Here is a 21,936-nt window from a genome sequence, read left to right as displayed (position 1 = left end):
CTTAACTTAACTTATTAACTAGAGGATCTGAGAGGCGATACCGCCTCCAAATATTGTACCACCAGCTGGAGCAAGCGCATTCGTATAGACCCCCCACATACACAAAATAAGGGACACAGCCACCAGTTTTGTGCTTGACAAGCTGTAAAAATGCAATCAACAAGAATTTTTAAACTTTTGCAAAAAATATATATGGTACAATCAAATTTAAGTTCTTCGTAAGATAGGTCAAGGGTCAATTTCAAGGTCACAGTAAATTGCCAGTATATGACTTCCTATTCAAGTTCAATAGTAACTACGGACCTATCTCAGCCAGTTTTGGAGATAAAAGGGAAGCAAAATTTGCAAAGTTCAGTTCATGGTGAAAAGTAGGTCAAAGGTCAATTTTAAGGTCACATTTAGATTGCCAGTATATGACTTCCTATTCAAGTTCAATAGTAACTATGGACCTATCTCTGCCAGTTTTGGAGATAAAAGGGAAGCAAACTTTGCAAAGTTCAGTTCATGGTGAAAAGTAGGTCAAAGGTCAATTTCAAGGTCACAGTAAGATTGCCAGTATATGACTTCCTATTCAGCTTCAATAGTAACTATGGACCTATCTCTGCCAGTTTTGGAGATATAAGGGACTAAATGTTATAATTTTGGAGTTACCATAATGTGCCTTAAATTTCGTACAGAAAAAATTAATTAAAATAAAGAAAATGTCATTTTGGTCAAAATTCTTGAAATAGGAGATGCTCTGAAGTTTCAGAAGTTCAAATTTGAAGAAATAATGTCATTTTTGAACACAAGTTGTCTGCTTTGCCAAGCCTTATGTTTTATTTTTCCAGAGTTCAAAATTTATTATCCATTACCGTACTGCACATTTTGCTTTTACCACCAATATGTACTTTTTGATACAGCGTAACTCGAAAACCGTATGGAATACAAAAAAACCGAGACCACCTCCAGTGTTGGGCTTTCCATGCTCTACAAAATGCAAAAAAGAATGGGTCTCTAGCATTAACGGTTCCCGAATTAGAGACAGTTTTCAGTTTCGGTATCTTATGGCCGCTACTCCCGTGAAAATGCACCGATTGACCCCAAATTCATGGAGATGAAAAAAGACCTGAAGGGTAACACTTTCCAATAATATTATTGGTTAAGTCTGTGTAGTGTCTGAATAACAGGGCAAAAAAAATTTTTTTCGTAAAAAATTTCATTTTTTTGAAAATTTTGGCCCATTTGACCTTGAAGTAAAGGTCAAAGGTCAAATCCAAGGGTATATTTGAAATCTACACATATGACTTTTGGAAAGCCGTCTATAGAAATTTTTCCCATAACTCCTTCCGTAGGGTAGATAATTAGCATTTAATTTTGCCATTTTTAGACAAGGGTGCATTGTAATGAGTGCCACACCCAGACCCCAATACCGACAAAGCCCAAATTTTACGTGGAACGAGTTGAGATTATAGGTGACCTAAATCCATGAGATGGGTACGGGGGCCCTTACCGTCTAGGAGGAGAAGCGGTAACGGTAGCCGTCCGAGCCGGCGGAACGATCCGGACGGGACCGAAACCATGTGTACCGCCAGCGCTAACGCTGGTGGTACAATAATTGAGGTATGACTTAGCAAATTCATTAAGACACCCATGGGGTATTTAAGTATGGTGTTCTATTTTTCAACGAAGATATGTTTTTCCAGACATTTTTAACACAGAAGTGTTCTTCCAGTCTCTTAATGAACTTGCCTGCTGAAAGCAATTTATCCTCTCGTAAAGAGCCTTCCTACAGCTATAACAAATGACAGTGGGTCTGACTTAAAGAATTATTCTTCTTATAAAGGTGTATTTATACTTTTTTATTTTGGTGTAAAAATCAATTTTATACGTATTGGAAATTTATTTAAGACCAGGAAATCCTCACTGCCAATTGGCTCTTTTATCAGAGTACTCCACAGTGACCTTGACATCACCTTGACAAATACTACAAATGATTCATCATAACTACACATCCCTCCTTCTTTCATCTTGTACTATCTCTTCCAACTCACTCCACCAAAAAGCCACAACCAAATACATTAACTTTCATTAAGAAAACAATTAACAGGCACACTTCACATATTTCTACATCAACATTGTTATCCTGATGGATGGAACAACAAATAAAACAGTCATGAACTTTGCAATATGTCCCGCTAAAAGCTTCTATTAGTGTTCTAAACTGCTGCACATTCAGAGATAAGTGTTCTCGGCTCCCAGAGGAGTCACACTTCCTGTGACAATAACCCTTTCAGTGGTGCTGGGCCAGTGTAAATTTACAACTATTTTTGGCAATCTTCCCACCTAATGTTAACACTTTATGATGTTAAGCAGACAGGTAGTAATGGTTTGATGAGTGCTCTACACTTACAAGACAAAGCCTTTTTAGAATCTGGGGAACTAAAAAGTTCAAAAGCTCTTTTTCTCATTATTCCCTTCTTTATTTTTCACTCACATACTTTAACACAAGATTGTACACACACACACACACACACACACACTCACACACACACACACATGCTTAAACCACCATCAGACTGACCCATCAGTTGTGACTCACTAAAACTTACCAGGGTAAATCTCAATTCCTTCAAACGTTGCTGTGGAAGGGTATCTTGGGCCCTGAGGTATGAGACTCACAGTTGTACGACCTTTGACCTCTGCTTTTCCTGGAAATATTTCAGCAATTGGTTATGGCATATAAATTCAATTTGTAAAATCTTGGGAGGCTCCATTTATGTATTTTAAATTTAATCACATTTGGGGATACAAGAACGAGGTTCACATCAAATTAAGACTCCAATCAGTATAACATTGAGACTATTACATAATCCTGATTGCCAATCTTAAGAGATTGACACATTTTGTTGGGTCCAACTTTTTTCTATTCATTGCAAGCAAAACAACACAAAGGATATCTAAACTAGAGGATCAGAGAGGCGATACCGCCTCCTGATATTGTACCACCAGCTGGGGTAAGCGCATTTGTATGGGAAAGAAAAAGAAAGTGGGGCCCCACCTGTATGGTTGTGGGTGACAAGCTGCAGGAAATGTAGTAAACAAGGTGTTTTTTTTTTTTTTTCAGTTTTGGCATCTAATGGCTGCTTTTCCCATGAAAATGCACCGATTGACCCCGAACTTCCACACATTAAAGCAGTCTGCAATTGTAACCCCTCAGTATAATATGAGAGCTAAGGTCTGCTTAGTTTCTGAACATTGGCACAAACAAATATCTTTTTGCAGAAATTCCCTTTTTTGCGATCTAGGAGGATAATTGGTAATGGTGCCTTTTATCCCACGCCACCCTGCGGAGCCGTACGATATGGGTTGGTACTAAAACCACGAATACCCCCAGCTTACACACTGGTGGCACTAACTATGGGCATATCTTTGCCAGTTTTGAAAGTATAAGCACTGAAAAAAGTTGCAAAGTTCAGTCCATGGTGAAAAGTAGGTCAAAGGTCAATTTCAAGGTCACAGTTAAATTGCCAGTATATGACTTCCTATTCAACTTCAATAGTAACTATTGACCCAACTCTTCTAGTTTTGGAGATATAAGAGACTAAAAATTTTCAAACTTCAGTTAATGGTGAAAAGTAGGAATGTACTTTTTGATACAGCATAACTCGTGAACCGTATGGAAAACAAAAAAACGGAGACCACCTCCAGTGTTGGGCTTGACATGCTCTATCAAATGCAAAAAACAAGAGGTCTCTAGCATTAACGACTCCAGAATTAGAGAGAGTTTTATGTTTCAGCATCTAATGGCCGCTGCTCCCGTTAAAATGCATCGATTGACTCGAAACTCACAGAGATGAAAGATAACCTGAAGGGTAACAACTACCAAAAATATTAGAGGTTAGGTCTGTGTAGTTTCTGAATATCAGCACAAATAATTTTTTTTTCGTAAAAAATTCCCTTTTTTTGAAAATTTTGGCCTGTTTGACCTTGAAATAAAGGTCAAAGGTCAAATCCAAGGGCATATTTGGAATCCTCATATGTGACTTTCGGTCAGACTTCTATATTAATTTTTCCCATAATTCCTTCAGTTTGGGAGATATATAGCATTGAATTTTCAAAAATTTTGACAAGGGTGCATTTCAACGAGCGTCATGCCCAGGCAATTGCACCGATCGAGACAAAAAAACCAGGGGGTTCAAGTTGAGATTATATGTGACCTAAATCCAAGAGATGGGGATACAGGCCCATGCAGTCTAGGAGGAGAAGCGGTAACGGTGACTTGTATCCCACGCCACCCTGCGGAGCCGGCGGAGCTCACGGAGCCGGCGGAGCCGTACGATACGGGTCGGGACTAAAACCATGAGTACCGCCAGCGTACACGCTGGTGGTACTAATGACAGGTACCATGGGTGTGATAGCAAAGGCCATTTGAGAAATTACATAATACACACACAAGTTTATTTCCTTGTTTATTTATAATCATTTACAGAGCACATGGTTTTTTCTTACCGTGAACAAACAGCGAGACTTCCTCAGACACCTCTGGGTCAGACTGTACAGTAAATGGCGGCAATGTCTCACCCTCCCGCGCCATGTTGACAGGAGACTTTAACCAAGCCAACCGCCTTATTGGATAGACTACAAGGTATACGTAGAATATAAAAATTGAAACTAAACGTAACTATAGATATTGCAAATGTGAAACAGCTTTTTGCTTGAAATGAGTTCATTAAATTAAATGCAATGATAGATTTCTTTTAAAAAACTTTCTGATGTGGAAGAAACATCACTGATTAGCAAGTACAAAACATTTATTTATTTATTTATTTACACATCACTTTGTAAATAAAAGTAGAAAAGAAAATGGAACATACCTTTAAGTTTTAAATCCTTTAAAGCTACAGATATTTGTCTTCTGTGCATTTCTAAAGGAACCTGTAGGAGAAATTAAGACCTTAATTAGATATATGCTACAGGCATGATTTTATAATTTTAGCTTTTGATACTTATATTAGAAAACATACTTTTTAAAACTTTTTTCCAAAATGAACAGCATGTAAAAAGCATGCCCCAAAATTTGTGAGATATACATTTTTTCTACAAATTTCACAAAAAATTAGAATTAAACCTAAAATTACACCCAAAATTATGAGAGATACTCTACCATTTTTTCTAAATCTGTTGGATGTACATTCAGCAAGCTGTCGTAACAATTATATCCCTTCTTGATGAACTCCTCAGCATACTGCATCAGTCCCAGCTGTTCAAAGAAAGAAAGAACTCTAGCATCGATGCCGTAGAACTGAATGCCCTGGAAACAGGTACATGGCCCGCCATGATTGTCCAGAATATGAAAACGCCAGTAGCGTGAGGTAGAACAAAAACCAAGAAAATCTTGAGGAACACCTAGAAACAAAAATAAGATGTGTTTTTATACAAATAATTAACAATATTTGATATCTATGTCACAGTGTACAAATTGCCAGTTTTATCTTTTCCTAGATGTGCACTGTCTGAAATAATATTAAAGAAAAATGGGGTAAAATATGCCAGAAATGCAATGGTAACATAATTCCCAAAGACTTGGAAAACTTGAGGGGGGGGGGGGGGGGGGGGATAAGATAAAAAAAATTACTTTTTTACAGGTTCCTTTTTTCTTAAATACCCAGATATAAATGGTAAACCCATCATAATCTCATACAGCATAACAAACACGGATACTAAAAGTCTTTCTTTAAATGATGGCAAAATCCCAACAGAGACACTACAAACATACAGTTCTGAAATGGTCTGTCATTCATTAAAAGCATAATCATGTACAACACTTCTAGAGTAACTACACAATTGCATCAAAAGCAGATAGATCAGATGAAAAATTATATACTTGAAATAATTCTCTTTGATCATGAGGCATTATTACAAGTTACAGTTACTGTTGATTTAATTGATAAAGCAGTGTTTCCACAGACATTTGAATTGATTGATCATTGTTGTCAGATTACACTTTGTAAAAGATACCTCTGTTTTCCTTGCTGGAGGCTTTTGTTTCTATGAAAAAATTGTTTTATTGCCATCAAGTGGCATATGTTTGCCAAAAAGAAAAGAAAAAGGGCTTTATTTTTTTGTGTTTTCTGGGATGTGGGAACCTAATGCTTTTTTGCTTTGCAGATCAATGACTGATTACTTTCTCCTACCATCACAGTGAGTTTAATCAGACAGAAACTGCATCAGGTAATAACTCTATACCATGAGCAAAAATTTCTTTTTTAAATCAGAAAGGAATTCCCAATATAGAATTCAACTATTGTTGACCTACAGTGATAACTCATGATACAATTATTTGCAATCAATTCATTATTGTAGAAACTTAAATCAACCAACTGTTAGACAAAATGCTTAATTGGAAAGATATTCTAGATCTTTCAATAGGTGTACACAATGGCAAATCCATAAACAATAATGAAAAATAATGAAGCTCTTAAGTCATGGCAATTCTAGGAGTCATTATTCATTTCTTGGATTTCCTCCAAATTAGAACAAAAACTGCAGCAATAAAAATACCATTTCACCAACAATGAGATTCTGCTTTTCAATGAAAAAGGATAACAATGCACAGAAATAAAACCAGAACTGCATTAGACTTGTTAATAAATTAGTCATACTGGCACCATTGGCAGTCCCCCAATCTAGGCATAAAATCTGATTTGTATTAAGCCTATACTTACACTGCCCTTAAGCAGGTTTACCTTTCGTGATGTTTTGAAGAAACTGTGCTCACTTTTCTAGAAACATGGGTCGAGATAACGTAACAGCAATCAATACACCCAGGTGTCTTAATAACAGAATCATGTTCTTACTGCACAAAGGCGTGATTTAATGTGCACATGTCACGAAAGTATTTTGGTGAATGATGAAATCTGTTTCTCCAGAGAGTGAAATAAATCTTTTGTACCATATAATGATTTTGGAATCAAGGAAGGGGGGTTACACTTTGGGTAATAAGATGTGCCAATCTTAACAATATTTTGCTGTATCTGTACTAAATGCATTAGTTGAGGCAAATCACAACCTAGTGCATTTCTGGATGTCCGATTAAAAAAAAAGGTTAGAATTGAGACAGTAATAAACTTCATGACACGCCACATAAGAGTAATAGAGGGCATGAAATACATGAATTTTTTTGTTCATGGAAATATATCTTACTTAATCACTTTCAATGTATAAAGTAATACACTGAACAATTATTATGTTTAAGACCAACAGTTACCATATAAATAATGCTTAAAGTCTGCTTACAGGGATCCTTAGGACTTTGACTTCCTTTCTGCTTGACATTGAACGACGTCACTGTCTGCCACCTGCCCCTGAAATATTTATTTTATAAAACTGTAACTCTGCAATACTACAGCGATCTAAATAACAGTTTATCTTATGAGTATTAACAAATCCCACTGGCTTTAAAATACTAATTTTAATATGCAAGTTTACAGAAAGTTCATGTTTTTTTTCCATACTGTATGATAACGTGTTAGAGGATATTCTTCCAGCAATGTTTACCTCAGAGAATTGGCCTTTTGTAGCTCCACTGTTTTTGGCATCTGAGGGCTCTCCCTGAAAAATATAAGAAATTTTTAACAAACTTCAATCAATTCAAAAGAATCCAACTGATTAACTATTATTGAACAAACAGCTCCTATGGCCTCATTTTACCATCATAATACATAGGACTGAATCCATGGCGGTCGTGTATGTGCCTGCATGCCTGCATATGCGCACACAATTATTGCTAGAACTCCCTAAGCCCAGGAGCAGTTTTTTTAAAGTGTCAAAACCATCACAAACAGATGCATGTGGATGAGAGCACTTGTAAAGGCACGCATGCACGTGCATGTGCCTACTCACCAGCCCAGTATCCTCATTCCTGTCAGCGTGTGCTCGTGCTCTAGATCAAACACCACCCATGCATGGTGCGTGGCAGGAATCACCCAGAAAGAACACGGATTATCTAAAATTAAAAAATCACAAGAATTGACTAGAAAGAGGAGTGAGAAAAATCTGATAGTATGTCACCTGTAAGTTAACCCTTTTGAAGTTTATTAAGTTATTTTACAATACAGCTATGAATGTAGATCTTTAATAAGAACTGACTTTTTCTTACTTACAACATTTACAATTTTTACTGATAATATTTTTTCTTTTTTTGCAAAAACTGATTATTTTTTGTATAGAGACTACGAATATTTCTGTGCACCATTAGAAAAATGACAGAGAGAGGATCTGATACCTTTTGGTGCAATAAATAGTAACATGATACATACAGACTGTCTTTTTTTTTTTTTTTTTTTTTTTTTGCACCGAAGGTATAAGATCATCATGTGTCATTTTTTGTATTCATTTTTCTGTTTGGTTACAGTGACACAGCAGATGTTTCATTGGTCCCATTCAGATTGAGAAGTTCCTAGCGCTAACTGGTCCACAACTTAAATATGGCAGATCTACATGAATGGAAGACCGCTTAATCCTGTAATGGTCTCTTCGCCTCTCACACACCTATCCATGCTTCATCTCTGCAGGGGCAGCAATAAATCTCGGCTCCATTGGACCAGATGCATGGTGAGGCGTGTGAGAGGCAGCGAGACCATTAGAGGATTAAGTGGTCTTCCTTTCATGTAGGGTCCGCCATATTTGAGTCTTGGACCAGTTGATACTCGGATCCTCTATTCTGAATGGCCCCATACTCACTGTCCAGTAAGTTTGTGTTGTTGTGGAGAGCCGTGCAATTGTTACAGTATTCTTCCGTATTCCTGGTCCATGAAATTTTGTTGTCAAGTAATGGGTATCCTGAAATGATTTTTTAAGATGAAATATATAAGTAAGAAGTTTTACTGTTATGGAAGCTAAGAAGATAAACACAACTCCCTGCAACTTTCAATTGCTACATCTGTTTTTTTTTTCTTTAAAATTCTACTGTTTTTTCAATGTTGTACAATTCCCAAATATCTCTGTATTTATATTTACATAATAATCCCATTTTCCCTTCCAGTAAAAGTTAATATATTTTGTGAATATTAACAAAACACTGATTAATAAACTTTAATAAATTGTGAAGAAACACTCACTTGGAACTAGACCCTCTTCCACAGGGCTTAGTGGCAAATTTTCTAGCTTGAGAAATCTGGGTGTATCTTTTGGTCGATTTTCATACTCTGGAGAAAAAATAGAAATAATTATGAAATCTAAGTCACAAGGAATGTGACAGCAGTTCTGAAATAAGAAAAACTGTATTTTGTATGATCAGTTTTCCTATTCTGAAAGAGAAAATCTCCACAGACTTAATACCATTATGACTTTTTATAGTCCATAACCATTTTTAATTGAAAGTCAACATAAAATTTAAAAGTGAAGAAAACATTTAGTTTTGCCTCATATTCCAGGCTCAGTTCCACCGTAAGACATGATGAAACATGAAGTTGTGGCAAATCACTTCTGTTTTCTATTACAAAACTTATAGAACAGTCTGATTCATCAGTGAAATGTTACTAAAACATGAAATGACAGAACTTTCCCAGATCATCACCTGATAGCCTCATATCTTGACTACAACATCCAAAATGAAAGGATGGTTTATATTTTCCCCCAATAAAAACCCCCAATAAAACTTAAAGACAACAGACAAGATAAGAAGACTTATCTGCTTTAAATCACATTTTATTCTTTCAATAAGATTCAAGTATATTTCTAAAAATTGATTTTCAAGCTTTGTATTATAATTGGCATTATAAAAATATAAGAATCATCTTAACCCATACCACATATGAAGAGTCATGTTTACTTAATCAAATCCAACATATCTTATTAAATAGCTTATTAAAATATATAATCCTTTGAATACATTTGATCAGAAGATAAACTTTTGAAAGTTTTTCAAAATTCTTAGTTAATGAGCACTATATTCCATCCATGGTTTTCGTGTAACCAATATAGCCCAATATATTAATCAAACTGAAAAGTGGACAAATTTGAGGTCAATGTCTAACTGTGTCTGCTTTGAACGGAGTATTCATAAAATACTATCTGATTTAGGTCAGAGTAGGGTCAAAGTTATCGCTGATTGAAAGTAAAATAAAATCATTAAAACATATTTGAATAAGATTTGATCATTAAGAAATTAAGAAAGGATTATTAAGAAGATCATTAAGATATGTGTGTCATCATGGTAATAAATTGTTCATTAATCTGCAACAACATGCTGTTTTTTCACACTGGCATTTTTCAACATCCAAGAACATCTGCCCTCATACAAATGTGATGATGCCAGGCCACTGGGTTAATACGCAGATAGCGGGCATACACAGGAGTGTCAAGGACATTCTGCTGGATGGTATCCTCATCTATGTTGCCTTGGAAGGTCTGAAAAGAAAAGATGAAATAGACAAAGATTCCTTTAGTTTCTTATTATCAATGTTTTGTTGTTCTTTTGTTCTTGTGTCAAGAATTTTCTTTAAAATGTAGCCATATTTAACACTCTTCTCCAAAAGTTTTTATCGTCATTTATATATTTATTATTTCCTCAACATATCTGGAATTTTGAAAAAACAATTTGATATGTTTATCAATTGTTTCATATTGTGGTTTAAAACAGAGTCAGCCAGCGCAAGCTATTGGACTGAACCTAGGAGGAAAGACTTACCAGCACCACTTGTATATATTTGGTGGTGTTGAGTTGGCATAATTATTGAAGGAAGCAAGAATATACTTCACCTATATACACATTTTTTCAGCTTCTTATAAACAATGCAATATTTTACTCTTTTCCAAAGAAAACTTCTATCATTATTTACTTTTATATATATTGTCACTAGGAATACTGAAAATAGGTTTAGTTAACATACCTTGGTCTTTCCATCAGCATCATGGAGAGCTCTCATTATCAACGTGTTGTTCCCATAATGCACCTGGTATTCCCTGACAAAACAAACATAGCCATTCCGTCCTTTAGTTAGCACTGCCGTTATTTTTCTCACTCTCCCAAAATCAAACTGGAGCCACTGGTTCTTGTCCTTAGTTGCACCATGCCAGCTTCCCTGGTTAGTGTCTTTGTCGGCAAGTGTGTACAGTCTTGAATGTGGTGGTGGAAAGTCGGAACTCCAAACGGAAGAAGCGGTGATCTGGGAATCAGATATGGGCGATTTTCCAGACACCAGCAAGTCTCGACAGTCATCAGGGGGTATGAACGAGTCCAATTTCTGAAGTGTTTTCTCCATTTCCGTAATTTTTGCAGCCTGCTGACTTAGCTGTTGTTTCTGCTGCATTATGAGGATCGCCTGGGAGTTGAGAAGCGTCTCTTGACCTTGGACCTTCTTTTCCAAAGCAGCCATGTCTGGTGTGTTCTGGTTTTCAGGACTTCCTGCAGTCATGACAGGCAGCTCTAACATGAACATCACTTTCCCATCTTTGGTATACTTTGGTTGGCAAGTGTTGTTTGGGACAATTTGAGATAAGGCTGAAGTCAGACCAAACAAAACCATGAACATCAGCAACTTTTGCACCACGTATGCCATTTTGCCAGTCTTAAAACTAGCACCTGATCCAAAATGACCTTTAGTGGGCAGATATCAAAGATCAGTGCTTTACATGTGACGTGATATCAGATGTTTAAACAGAAGGGTAGACTTATCACATGGTCAAGTATGGTGGGAAAACATGCCATGACCTGAAGTTTCAGGCCAGAGGATATGTTTACATATCAAACTTTATTAATGGGCCGCGCCAAGCTCTATTCTGTTTCTATGCTCAAAACCTTCTGATGCCTTTCACACCCAAGTGCAGCCAATTGTTTTTTCTATTCTTTTTCTTTTTTGTCAAAACTATGGATGAAGTCAGATAAAGCACTCATCTAAAAGCTGTACATAACACAGAGGAGAGAAATGGCTAGCTTTGTCTCATCAACTATTTTTATTATTTCTCTTCAAGTGTTGTAAAGTTAACTTTATCTTTTACATATTGATTCATAAGTCAATTCTACATTCCTAATAAGTAGGTCTTATCTTTACAATGCTAATTACCAAGAAGTGGTAACAACAATTGTATCTCCTACATAACTAAACTTTAATGCTTAAGCAGATTTGTAAGTCTAACAGTATCTATTTTTCATGAAGCATTCAGGAAATATTTTCTTATTAAGGTGTATTCCAGCATCATGAGTTATTTACAATAACAAAATGCAACTTAGATGTATTTATATTATTCAGAAGGACCATTAAGATGTGTTTGTCATCATCATAAGATGTTCATTAATTTGCATGCTGTTTTTTTTCCAGACTGTCATTTTTCAACATCCCAGAACATCTGCCCTCATACAAATGTGATGTTGCCAGTACACTGGGTTAATACGCAGATAGCGGGCATACACAGGAGTGTCAAGGACATTCTGCTGGATGGTATCCTCATCTATGTTGCCTTGGAAGGTCTGAAATGAAAAGATGAATAAGACAAAGATTTCCCCTAGTTTCCACTTATTAAATGGGGTAACAACCGTTTGTTAGATATCCATATTTCACAATAAATATATCGTAAATAATTCACAGAAATACAATAAATTCTTTTTTACCCCCAAAATGGCAGTTAACACACTTATTTTGGAATTTGAGCTTGCCATCAAATCACGTGATCTCCATAGATAGCTACACTCTGTAATAATCTCTTAAGAGATAATTACAAAAAACCAAACTTTTTAGAAAAAACCCAGGGACTAATTTTGAATGTGGGAATGGATTAGTTTACAATTGGTAAGTATGGAAAAATTGTCCTTTGCCCCAGGAAAATTCATTTTTTGGCCAAAATGAAAGGCTGGTATCACTTTAAGTTTTGTTCTTATCTCTAATGTGTGATGGTTTTTCTAAAAAAAATGTAATATTTTATTGTTATATACAAAAATTTTAATCATCATTTCCTTTTTGAATTAATTTTTCACTCATGATATAAAAGTCATAGGTTAGTGAACATACCTTGATCTTTCCATCAGCATCACGGAGAGCTCTCATTAACAACGTGTTGTTCCCATAATGCACCTGGTAGTCCCTCACGAAACAGGCTTGGCCATTCCGTCCTTTAGTTAACACTGCTGTTAGTTTTCTCACTCTCCCAAAGTCAAACTGGAGCCACTGGTTCATGTCTCTTTTTGCAGCATGCCAGCTTCCCCCTAGACCCGCATTAAAAGTCAGTGTGTATAGTCTTGAACGTGTTGAGGAATCGTCAGCCTTGTAAGAAGAAGAAGCTGTGATCTGGGAATCAGAAATGGGTGATTTTCCAGACACCAGCAAGTCTCGGCAGTCTTCAGGTGGTGTGAGGGCATCCAATTTATGGAGTATTTTCTCCATCTCCATAATTTTTGCAGCCTGCTGACTTAGCTGTTGTTTCTGCTGCATTACCAGGATTGCCTGTGAGTTGAGGAGCTTCTCCTGATAATGGACCTTCTTTTCCAAAGCAGCCACATCTGCCATGGTTTAATTTCCAGAACTTCCTACCGTAATGACTGGCAGCTCTAACATGAACATTGCCTTCCCATCTTTGGTATACTTTGGTTGACAAGTGTTGTTTGGGACAATTGGAGGTAGGGCTGAATTCAGGCTGAACAAAATCATGAGCATCAGCACCTTTGGCACAACATCGACATACGACATTTTGCCAGTTTTAAAACTAACATCTGCTCCGAAAGTATCTTCGCAGATATCTTATATTAATGCTTGGTGTGTGTCATGATATCATATGTTTAAACAGCATGGTAGACTTCTCACAGGGTCAAATAATTGGGAAAACGTCCATGACCTGAACTTAGGGACCATTCCCAGACTCTATTGTACTAATTGTGGATTGATCTTTCTCAATAAATTGCAATCAACTTAAGAGGCTAAGATTTCTGTCACGCCTACTGAAGCTGCTGGGTAATTAATTATCGCTTAGCAGCTTTAGTAGGTGTGCCAGACATCTAAGCAGCTTAAGCTAAAAGCAATTTAGTGAGAAATCCCGTGGGAATGGATTGATCTTGCTAGATCAATCTAGGTATGGGAACCCAGTCTTATGTACCACAGGAAATGTGCACATCAAACTTGAACCATGGATCGACCACAAAAACAGACCACGCAGTGCTCTTTCCCATGTAAAGTCACAACACTACATGGTACAGAGCATAGTGGGTTCTACTGTATTCTGCTCTGACCATGGTTGAAATAGTCAGATAAAGCACTCGTCTCAAAGCGCTACATGAAGCAGAGGAGAGAACTGACTCCATTTGTCTCATCAGCTATCTTCTCTTTTTCTCCTACAGCTCCGTGACTTGCGCTTTATCTATTGCATATTGGGCCTTATACTTGGTGCTAAATGAATAGGTTCCTACTTGACAACATGATTTACAAATAACTTCCCATGCAAAGTGTTCCTCAGTTACTTTAAAAATTAACTGCCTTGACGGCATGCTGTGCATCCATCAGCTGAATTGCAATTAACACCATCATGAACATCACCAATATTAGTGATATCAATATTTTTTGGGAGAGTTTTCTACTGAACTTACCTTTAAACATGCTAATAAATTTGGAAGCCTTTTCATTACCGCACTGTAGGGCTATACTTTCTGCAGTCTGAAAAAAGATATTGGACAACATTGTTTTCTTTTAACTGATGATAAAATATCAATGATGGAACCTTCCAATTAAAAGAAATGTGACCAAAATCAAAATATGAATTATTAAAAAAACGGGTTACATTTACAAGCACCAATCAAATCTAGGTACATACTTAAACCAGTGCTACAAAAATAAATAAATAAATAAATAAATAAATAAATAAATAAATAAATAAATAAATAAATAAAAAAGATTAATCCTGATATCTGTGCCTCAGTCTCTTTCCATGTCTCTTACCTGTCCCTTGTCATTCTGCATGAGGGGGTCAGCACCATAGGACAGCAGGATTTTTACAGTCTCCCACCTGAAAGAAATTCAAGACATTTATAAGCTTACATAATAGAAGTTCATATATTTAGTTATAAATATGTTGTTATTTTCAGACAGCCTTTAAAATAAAGCTGCTTGGTATTGTGGTAAGCACTTTCTTAAAATTAAAATGTGCAGTTTTTGGAGATTTTTTTAATCAACCCTTCATAACTTATAGGTCTTTAGTATAAATTATCTGCTTTTGGATATGGCAATTAGCAGGTGCAAACATTTATGTGCATACATGAATAAGTAAAATAAAGACCATCTCATTCTCTTCAAGGTTCAAAGAAGTAGAAGACTGTAACTAATGGCCAACTTTTTAGGGCGTCTTCCCAATGAAACTATCACTTAACCAAGATTCATCCAACTCCACAGGGAATGCAGAATGCAATGTGTTAAGCAGGTTAACACGCCTCCAACTGGTGTTGTGCAGAATACAGAAATGCTGGCGATCATACAAGTACATTGGCAACAAGAGAAGGCATGTTAATCTGTTAAATTTGAGTTGGATTCAAGTTGGATCGATAGTTTCATTGGGAATGGACCCTTAGACTACCTTTCATATCTGACAGCCTCGTGTAGTGGCCGCGTCCTCTGTTTGATACAGATGCCATTTGGGTTTACACCGTAGTCAAGTAGAAGTTGAACAATTTCTGAACTTCCTCTGATTGCGGCACCAACAATGGCAGATGTGTTCTCTTTCAGTTTTGGCTCATGATCGAGAAGTGCTGATGCAGCCTCTGAAAACAGGACAATTTACAAGGATAAAAATTGTGTCAATTTATCAAATGTTACATATTTATACAGCAACATGTCTTTTAAAAATACACTGTTTTTGTTATGTAAATTTTGCACAGACATTTGCATTGTAAAGAAAACAACTCATTCAACAATATGGGTGGCAGTTACAAAACAAATTATCATGAATAAACATTAAATGTGGCAAAATATAAAAGCATGATTGAAGGGATGGACTTCTACTCCCAGATATCCCAGATATGAGAGAGAGAGAGAGAGAGAGAGAGAGGGAGGGAGGGAGAAAAAGAGGGGGGAGGGATCCTTACCCTGCCTATTAAACATGGCTGTTATGTCTAGGGCAGTGTCTCCAGCTTTGTTCTTTATGACAGGATTGGCACCAGCCTGAGGGGAAAAAATGCACAGAAACAGAGGAACACTGACAATTTCAATAAATAAAAAGAGAATAAATGCTGAAACATAAAAATTAGACATTCAGATGTAGTGTGATAGTGGTTCTTTTCAGTTGCAGCAGTTGAGTGTCACATCAGCCACAATTTTCAACATTGCTACATGGCAATTATCGCACATAGCCATCTTCATCTAGATCTTGGATGATGTTTTTCAACACTGCTTTTTATTATGGTTACATGCATCATCTAGTTTTGAGCTCTGCAGTCAAGTAAATTATCACAATGATAGATTGGACAGGAAAATTGGAACTTCTCAAAATATTTTAGAATTTTGAGACAATTCATTTGCTGTCCTACTGAGTTAAAAAAAATTAATGAATAAAATTTTGAAACAGAAGGAAAAAATTGACTGCATGAATCACAGGAAGTACATCTTCCCTGTTATAATATTGTATTACCTTCAGCATCTTCAGAATCAACATCAATTTTCCTTGTGTGAAAGCCTGGCAAGCTATGTGCAGGGGCGTGTTTCCATCTAAGTTAAGTTTGTTGACCTTAAACAAGAACAAAAAAAAAAAAAAAAACATTCAGAAGTGTTTCAAAATCTGAAATTATAAAATTTTAACACTACAATTTGTCTGGAAGGAGAAAAAGCCAAAGTCTGTTTTTGTAATTACATTTAAACTGGTGAGGTAATTTAGCCTACTCTTGATCTAAGTTGGTCTTGATATGAACACAACCATAAAGCGTATAACAATGAGTCAGAAATGAAAAAGAAGCAAGGACGGAAATGCAAGAACATGTAACATCCTTGCACAACATCATAATAGGCACGTACAAGGATAGGATGTCTCTGAACCTTTAACCCATGTGAAAAAACTTAGGAACACAAATAATATTTTTAATCTCTGAGCCTCTGATGATGTACTTTTTCTGGATATTTTTAATGGGCCTGACCTTTAAAGAAACTGTTAATTGCTGAATTTATTTTCCAGGAAAAAATAAATCAGAGGGGATGCCCATATCAATGCATGAAGTGCTTTAATGGTTTGAGGCAATGTTAACGAGTAGGTCTTAACTTTTAACCTTTCCTCAGCGTGTACAACAGCTCTGTGTACAGGAGGAAGTGGTAGAGGGCCAGAACACCAGACCCTAGACTACACAAAACTAAAAGCATTACATCATTTTTCAGAATACTTCTACCTTCCTGACAGGTGTTTTTTTTTTTTTTCGCCATGTTACTAATACTTTTTCTTCTTCTTCTTTATGTGCCATCACTGATGCAGTATTTGATGAATGATGATATTTTGCCAAAGGGTTCTGTTTCTCGCCCATGACCAAAGGTGTCTTGTTGGTAATTCAGAATTGTCAAGGAAGGTTTTTCTTTGTCTGCCTTGGCCACTTTTGCCAGGTATTCTACCAGTAAGGCTAAGATTCTCGCTAATACTTTTACAGGTACTAAAATACTCGTCTTGGGTGTTGAAGAAAAAGTCCATGTTTTAAACTCATTCCAAACATAGTTTACTTTACTTTAAGAGGGTCAAGCCAAACAAAACACTTGACCAACACTCAGGGGAAGAATCTTGAAAAATCCTGTGTCTTTATTTTGGACGGACTGTCATATGGACAGTGTACTTGCACTTGAAAGACTAAAACGATTTTTATCTTCTTTAAGTGCAAAAAAACTTATGCACCCGAGTAAGTGAAACCCTTCCAGTTGATTAGATATCAAAATATTTAGTATTTTCTTAAGAAATTTCAATTAAGATCTAGGGGTTCTAGAGACTCAGGGGCTATTTTTGCTACACATAAAAGCAAAACCTACCTGTAAATCAAAACAAACTATTCGAATTAAAAATCATAATGATAAACAGCCTTCATGGAATGCCCATATATCACCAATTTAGTCAAGGTGTCAAGTCAAGTGGCAGCCAATCATAAGAAGTCAACGTGGATCTGGCAGGCAGCATACTTAAAACATGCAGGTTTTAAAAGTTCAACTTTCCTGATAATTCAGCCTTTCTGATGAAGCCAGGTTCATGCATGATAATTTACTCATTTTCAAACTATGCAGCTTCTTTTTTTGTCTTGATTATTTCTTATAATGTTGCCAGTTTTGTTAACTTAAAGCTTTCAGAAAGGAAGAATAAATATGTGTCCTGCCACAACAAATAAAAGTTATAGAAACTTGTATTAGAGGTGGTGTACATTTTGAGTGTGTTAGGGGAGACAAATATTGTACCAATGTCAGGTATTTACTCTCCATGGTAAGTGAATCTAATATCATCTCCAACATTGACAAAATACTAATTTCTACATTTCAAATAAATTCAAACATTACACAAAACTTAAACACCTATCCTAATCCACCAACAAGGCAAGATGGATTCCCTAGTTTAAAAGAATCTGAACAAGTTAAGATTCTGCACCCAGCCAAGGCTTCCTGGCCATCTGCCTCCCTTCATTACCTAGTACTCGTTTACTTCAATAAAATCCACCTGTATCTGTCCATGATGTCTGCATGGGGCATTAAACTAAACTCCTCCACATCAGATGCGTTTAGAGAAACATGCAGTTTTGAATTAGTTGCTGATGGGCTTGACTTTGACTTGAGATGTTATATTTAGGGGAATACATGTACATCAGATTTGTATTGGGAACTGTCCCTTTTTTTTTTTTTACTTAGTTTCAATGTTTATATCAGTTGATCAATTTTAAGGAGAATCCATGTCATTATTTCCACAAACTAAACAAGAGCAAGATGGTACATTATACCATGGCAAATTTACCAAAACTAAGTAGAAGTAGAAAGTGCTATAAAGACAGAAATCACCATAGAAACATTTCAAACCCATTCTTATATAGTGAATAAGCAATACCACCTCGAATGCACACCTTTTCAAACTCTCAATCATCCTCCCTTCTCCATAATAATAAATCCCATCTCTAATGTCAATTTTATCCTATAAAACAAATCTCGCCCATAATATCATACTGATCTGTAATGTCAAATTTCATCCCTTATATCAATCCCATCCCTAATGTCAATTCTCTCCCTAATGCCATCCCCTTCCCCAATGTCAAACGCATCCCTAATGTCAATCTTCTCCCTAATGTCAATTCTCTCCCTAATGTCAATTTTCTCCCTAATGTCAATCCCATTTTGCCTTCTAAGATCCACAAAGTCTGATCCGCAACTGAATGTGAATGATTGTGCCCATTTCTCTGTTCATTAATTAGTACCCCTCTCCCAAATCCTCTCCCCAGATACCCACCTTGGCCCCCGCAGCCAGAAGCATGTCCACCAGGTCTGATCTGCCATTAAATGTGGCCATGTGAAGAGCCGTGTTACTAAAATTAAAGAAAGAGAATGTTTTCTTTAAAATCAGTCCATTATCAGTAATATTTATTTTATCCCAATAAAATCAATCATTGCTATGGTTCTTAATATCATCACCAATTATCTTGTGAATATAACACATTGCTTACCAAGAGAAATTTATAATAAAACACACAATTTGGTATTCTAATGAAACTGATAAATTTAACCAAACTGTGATCTCTCCAGATATAAATTTTAACATATTCACCCCTTAAAGTCCTGTCCATTAATGTCGGCTCCATGTCGTATGAGGGACGCGCTAATCTCATGGTTACCTGCAAATACAGCAATTGGGAAAGAAAAATTAGGACTGTTTATGTAAATTAGGTGCAGTTCAAAGATAATGAAAAAATCAATTCTAATACTGGATCTAATGTTGAAACGGAGAACACAACGTTTCAACCTTATCTCCGTTTCAACCTAAGATCTAGTATTAGAATTAATATAATAAACAATATAACATAGTATAATATAATTCGATGAATCAAAACTTTTACTGTGATATATATATACAGTTAATACATGATACATTTTCTCAGAAGTTGAACCCAGATACAAATATTCTTGACAAATGCTCTAAGCATGGAAGAATAAAATAACTTATTGATCAAAGCACTAAACTACAACAGAAAACATAAAAGTGTTCTGAAAGTCAAAAACAAAATTGCATAATTGATCTACAGCCATTAGTTGACTTTTGTTGCTCACATTTGTTTCTATATGCCACAAGATGGCAGCACAATCAGAGTATCCGAAAAGTAATTTGGAATCAATCCACAACTTAATGGAGGAAGCCAAAAATGAAACAGAGCACATTCCAAATAAACAAAGAAAAAAAATTCCAGATTTATAGCCCACCAGGGTAGACGATTACTGGGTAATGGATTAACATTTCTAATCCCAGTGAAGCAGTTTATGTTAAAGATGTCTGCACTTGACGACCCCTTCAACCTAGTCTGCATTCCTCATCATCTAATCAATCTGGTCACAGGGGAATGGGGGCCTATCAGTGCCTGTATCACTTCCAATTATTTATGCTATATAACTATATAATAGTCATTTTTCTAAAATGTGGCATGTTAGAATTTCAGTGATCGACTTTCCTTGTTTCTTACGAAAATAAAATTACTGTATGTAATGTAATATGAGGTTAATGTAATATGTTACCTAATGCACAGTATTCATTCCACAGATTAGCATGCTGAATTAATAAAATATGAATCCATTTTATCTCTGAACAGAAAAAAGTGTTTTTTGAAATCCAACAATTAAAACACTGAACATGTTGCATATGACTACAGTTTCTAAAACATGCACACAGGTTATTTGAAATACATGTAGTCCAGTTAACACAAAACAAGCTATAAGGACTGTCAACGTGTTGCTTTATTGTCAACCAAAATGACTTGCCTTGACAAGGGTCTTACCACATTTGTATAGTGAAAACTATCTCAGATTCCCAAAGTCTCCATAGAGATAAAGCAGGGAAAAACTCTAGCATGTTTGTGTAATTATAGGAGGTTAATCTCCTGAATTGCAATAAAAGCAGTCTGTCTGTAGTTTTTGCATGTCCACTTACACCCAATTACACCTCCATTAACCCTATATATTACCTGTTACCAAACAAACCAATCCTGTGGTGTTTGTGGAGAAGGTGAAAAGGTCACTGGGCACAAAAAATAAAGCTCGGAGTGCAGCAGGTCTGTCCCTGTGTACCCTGAGTTACAGACCCAATGGATGCCTGCCTGTTCTGTTTTAAGTTGCCATGCATGTGACGTCTGCTTATCTGATAAATTGTCTAATAGATGAGGAGATTTTTAAAACGATAAAGCTGAATCACATTAGCTATAGATGTGAAATTCGGCATACCTTATAAAAAAAAAAAAACTTTTTCAATATTATTCTCATTCTCAACTTGAAAGCCTTGAAAGCCAATAAGTTATCAAACTTCCAGGCAATATCTTTCGGAGCTCTGTATCAACATGACAAACCACGAGTGCTAGGAGCCTTAAGAAAAGACCGCAGTGATCATCCGATGTACACCATGTGTTTCTTATGCGAAAGAATGCTACATTCAGTTGTTCAATAGTTAGAGCAATATAAAACTAGGATATTTTTGTTCACAAAGTTTGAATCTTCTGTCTCAATGTGGCCAACGTCCATCTAGAGACCACAAAGTATGGGCTGCAACTATCAAAAAAAAAAAAAAAAAAAAAAAAAAAAAAAAAAACCTTCACATCATGCTTTTCTCTCTGCATGACATAAAGCAATCAACTGTGCAGTCCCTTTTTTAAATCTGGGCACTTTGGAATGTGTTCATTTCCAAAACCGTAGGACTTTCTCAATAATAGGACCGTGGAAATTCTGTAGAGGTCAGCACAGTCACAGTTCCCTGTGTGGCCAAGATGAGACTGATTATATCGACATG

At 36.1% G+C, this 21,936-nt stretch overlaps 2 protein-coding genes across 3 annotated transcripts in view; both read right to left on the bottom strand.

Moving 5' to 3' along the window:
• The window catches only part of LOC106174599 (uncharacterized), a 47,317-nt gene that overhangs the window by 6,883 nt on the left and 18,498 nt on the right, over window positions 1-21,936 (bottom strand). Inside the window, exons 3-18 of one of the 2 annotated variants that reach the window (XM_013556229.2) lie at window positions 19,717-19,783; window positions 19,402-19,477; window positions 16,585-16,680; window positions 16,043-16,118; window positions 15,535-15,718; window positions 14,904-14,970; window positions 14,555-14,621; window positions 9,102-9,188; window positions 8,725-8,823; window positions 7,885-7,987; window positions 7,540-7,593; window positions 7,279-7,346; window positions 5,147-5,388; window positions 4,857-4,917; window positions 4,492-4,620; window positions 2,592-2,690 (exon numbers count right to left, since the gene is read on the bottom strand). In XM_013556229.2, coding sequence (XP_013411683.2) covers window positions 2,592-2,690; window positions 4,492-4,620; window positions 4,857-4,917; window positions 5,147-5,388; window positions 7,279-7,346; window positions 7,540-7,593; window positions 7,885-7,987; window positions 8,725-8,823; window positions 9,102-9,188; window positions 14,555-14,621; window positions 14,904-14,970; window positions 15,535-15,718; window positions 16,043-16,118; window positions 16,585-16,680; window positions 19,402-19,477; window positions 19,717-19,783 — 1,575 coding nt within the window. Of the gene's footprint in view, window positions 1-2,591; window positions 2,691-4,491; window positions 4,621-4,856; window positions 4,918-5,146; window positions 5,389-7,278; window positions 7,347-7,539; window positions 7,594-7,884; window positions 7,988-8,724; window positions 8,824-9,101; window positions 9,189-9,700; window positions 10,393-10,874; window positions 11,486-14,554; window positions 14,622-14,903; window positions 14,971-15,534; window positions 15,719-16,042; window positions 16,119-16,584; window positions 16,681-19,401; window positions 19,478-19,716; window positions 19,784-21,936 lie in introns of those variants that run through there. The other variant, XM_087015052.1, reaches the window with a different exon arrangement.
• On the bottom strand, window positions 11,919-13,818 carry LOC106171336 (lactadherin). The gene is made up of 2 exons (XM_013551637.2): window positions 12,990-13,818; window positions 11,919-12,451 (listed from the first exon to the last, which is right to left on the bottom strand). The coding sequence occupies exons 1-2, from the start codon at window positions 13,482-13,484 to the stop codon at window positions 12,314-12,316; spliced, it is 633 nt and encodes a 210-aa protein (XP_013407091.2). The 5' UTR covers window positions 13,485-13,818; the 3' UTR covers window positions 11,919-12,313.

The sequence above is a fragment of the Lingula anatina genome, chromosome 6 (assembly GCF_051362555.1).
Source record: "Lingula anatina isolate TDL-2025a chromosome 6, LinAna3.0, whole genome shotgun sequence".
Lineage (NCBI taxonomy): Eukaryota > Metazoa > Brachiopoda > Lingulata > Lingulida > Lingulidae > Lingula > Lingula anatina.
This window is presented reverse-complemented; position numbering and strand designations above follow the sequence as displayed.

Coding starts and splice junctions, on each gene's coding strand:
- LOC106171336 (XM_013551637.2), bottom strand. CDS start 13,484: ATGGCAGATGTGGCTGCTTTGGAAAAGAAGGTCCATTATCAGGAGAAG. Junction 12,452..12,989: donor ATGCTGATGGAAAGATCAAG/GTATGTTCACTA, acceptor TTTTCATTTCAG/ACCTTCCAAGGCAACATAGA.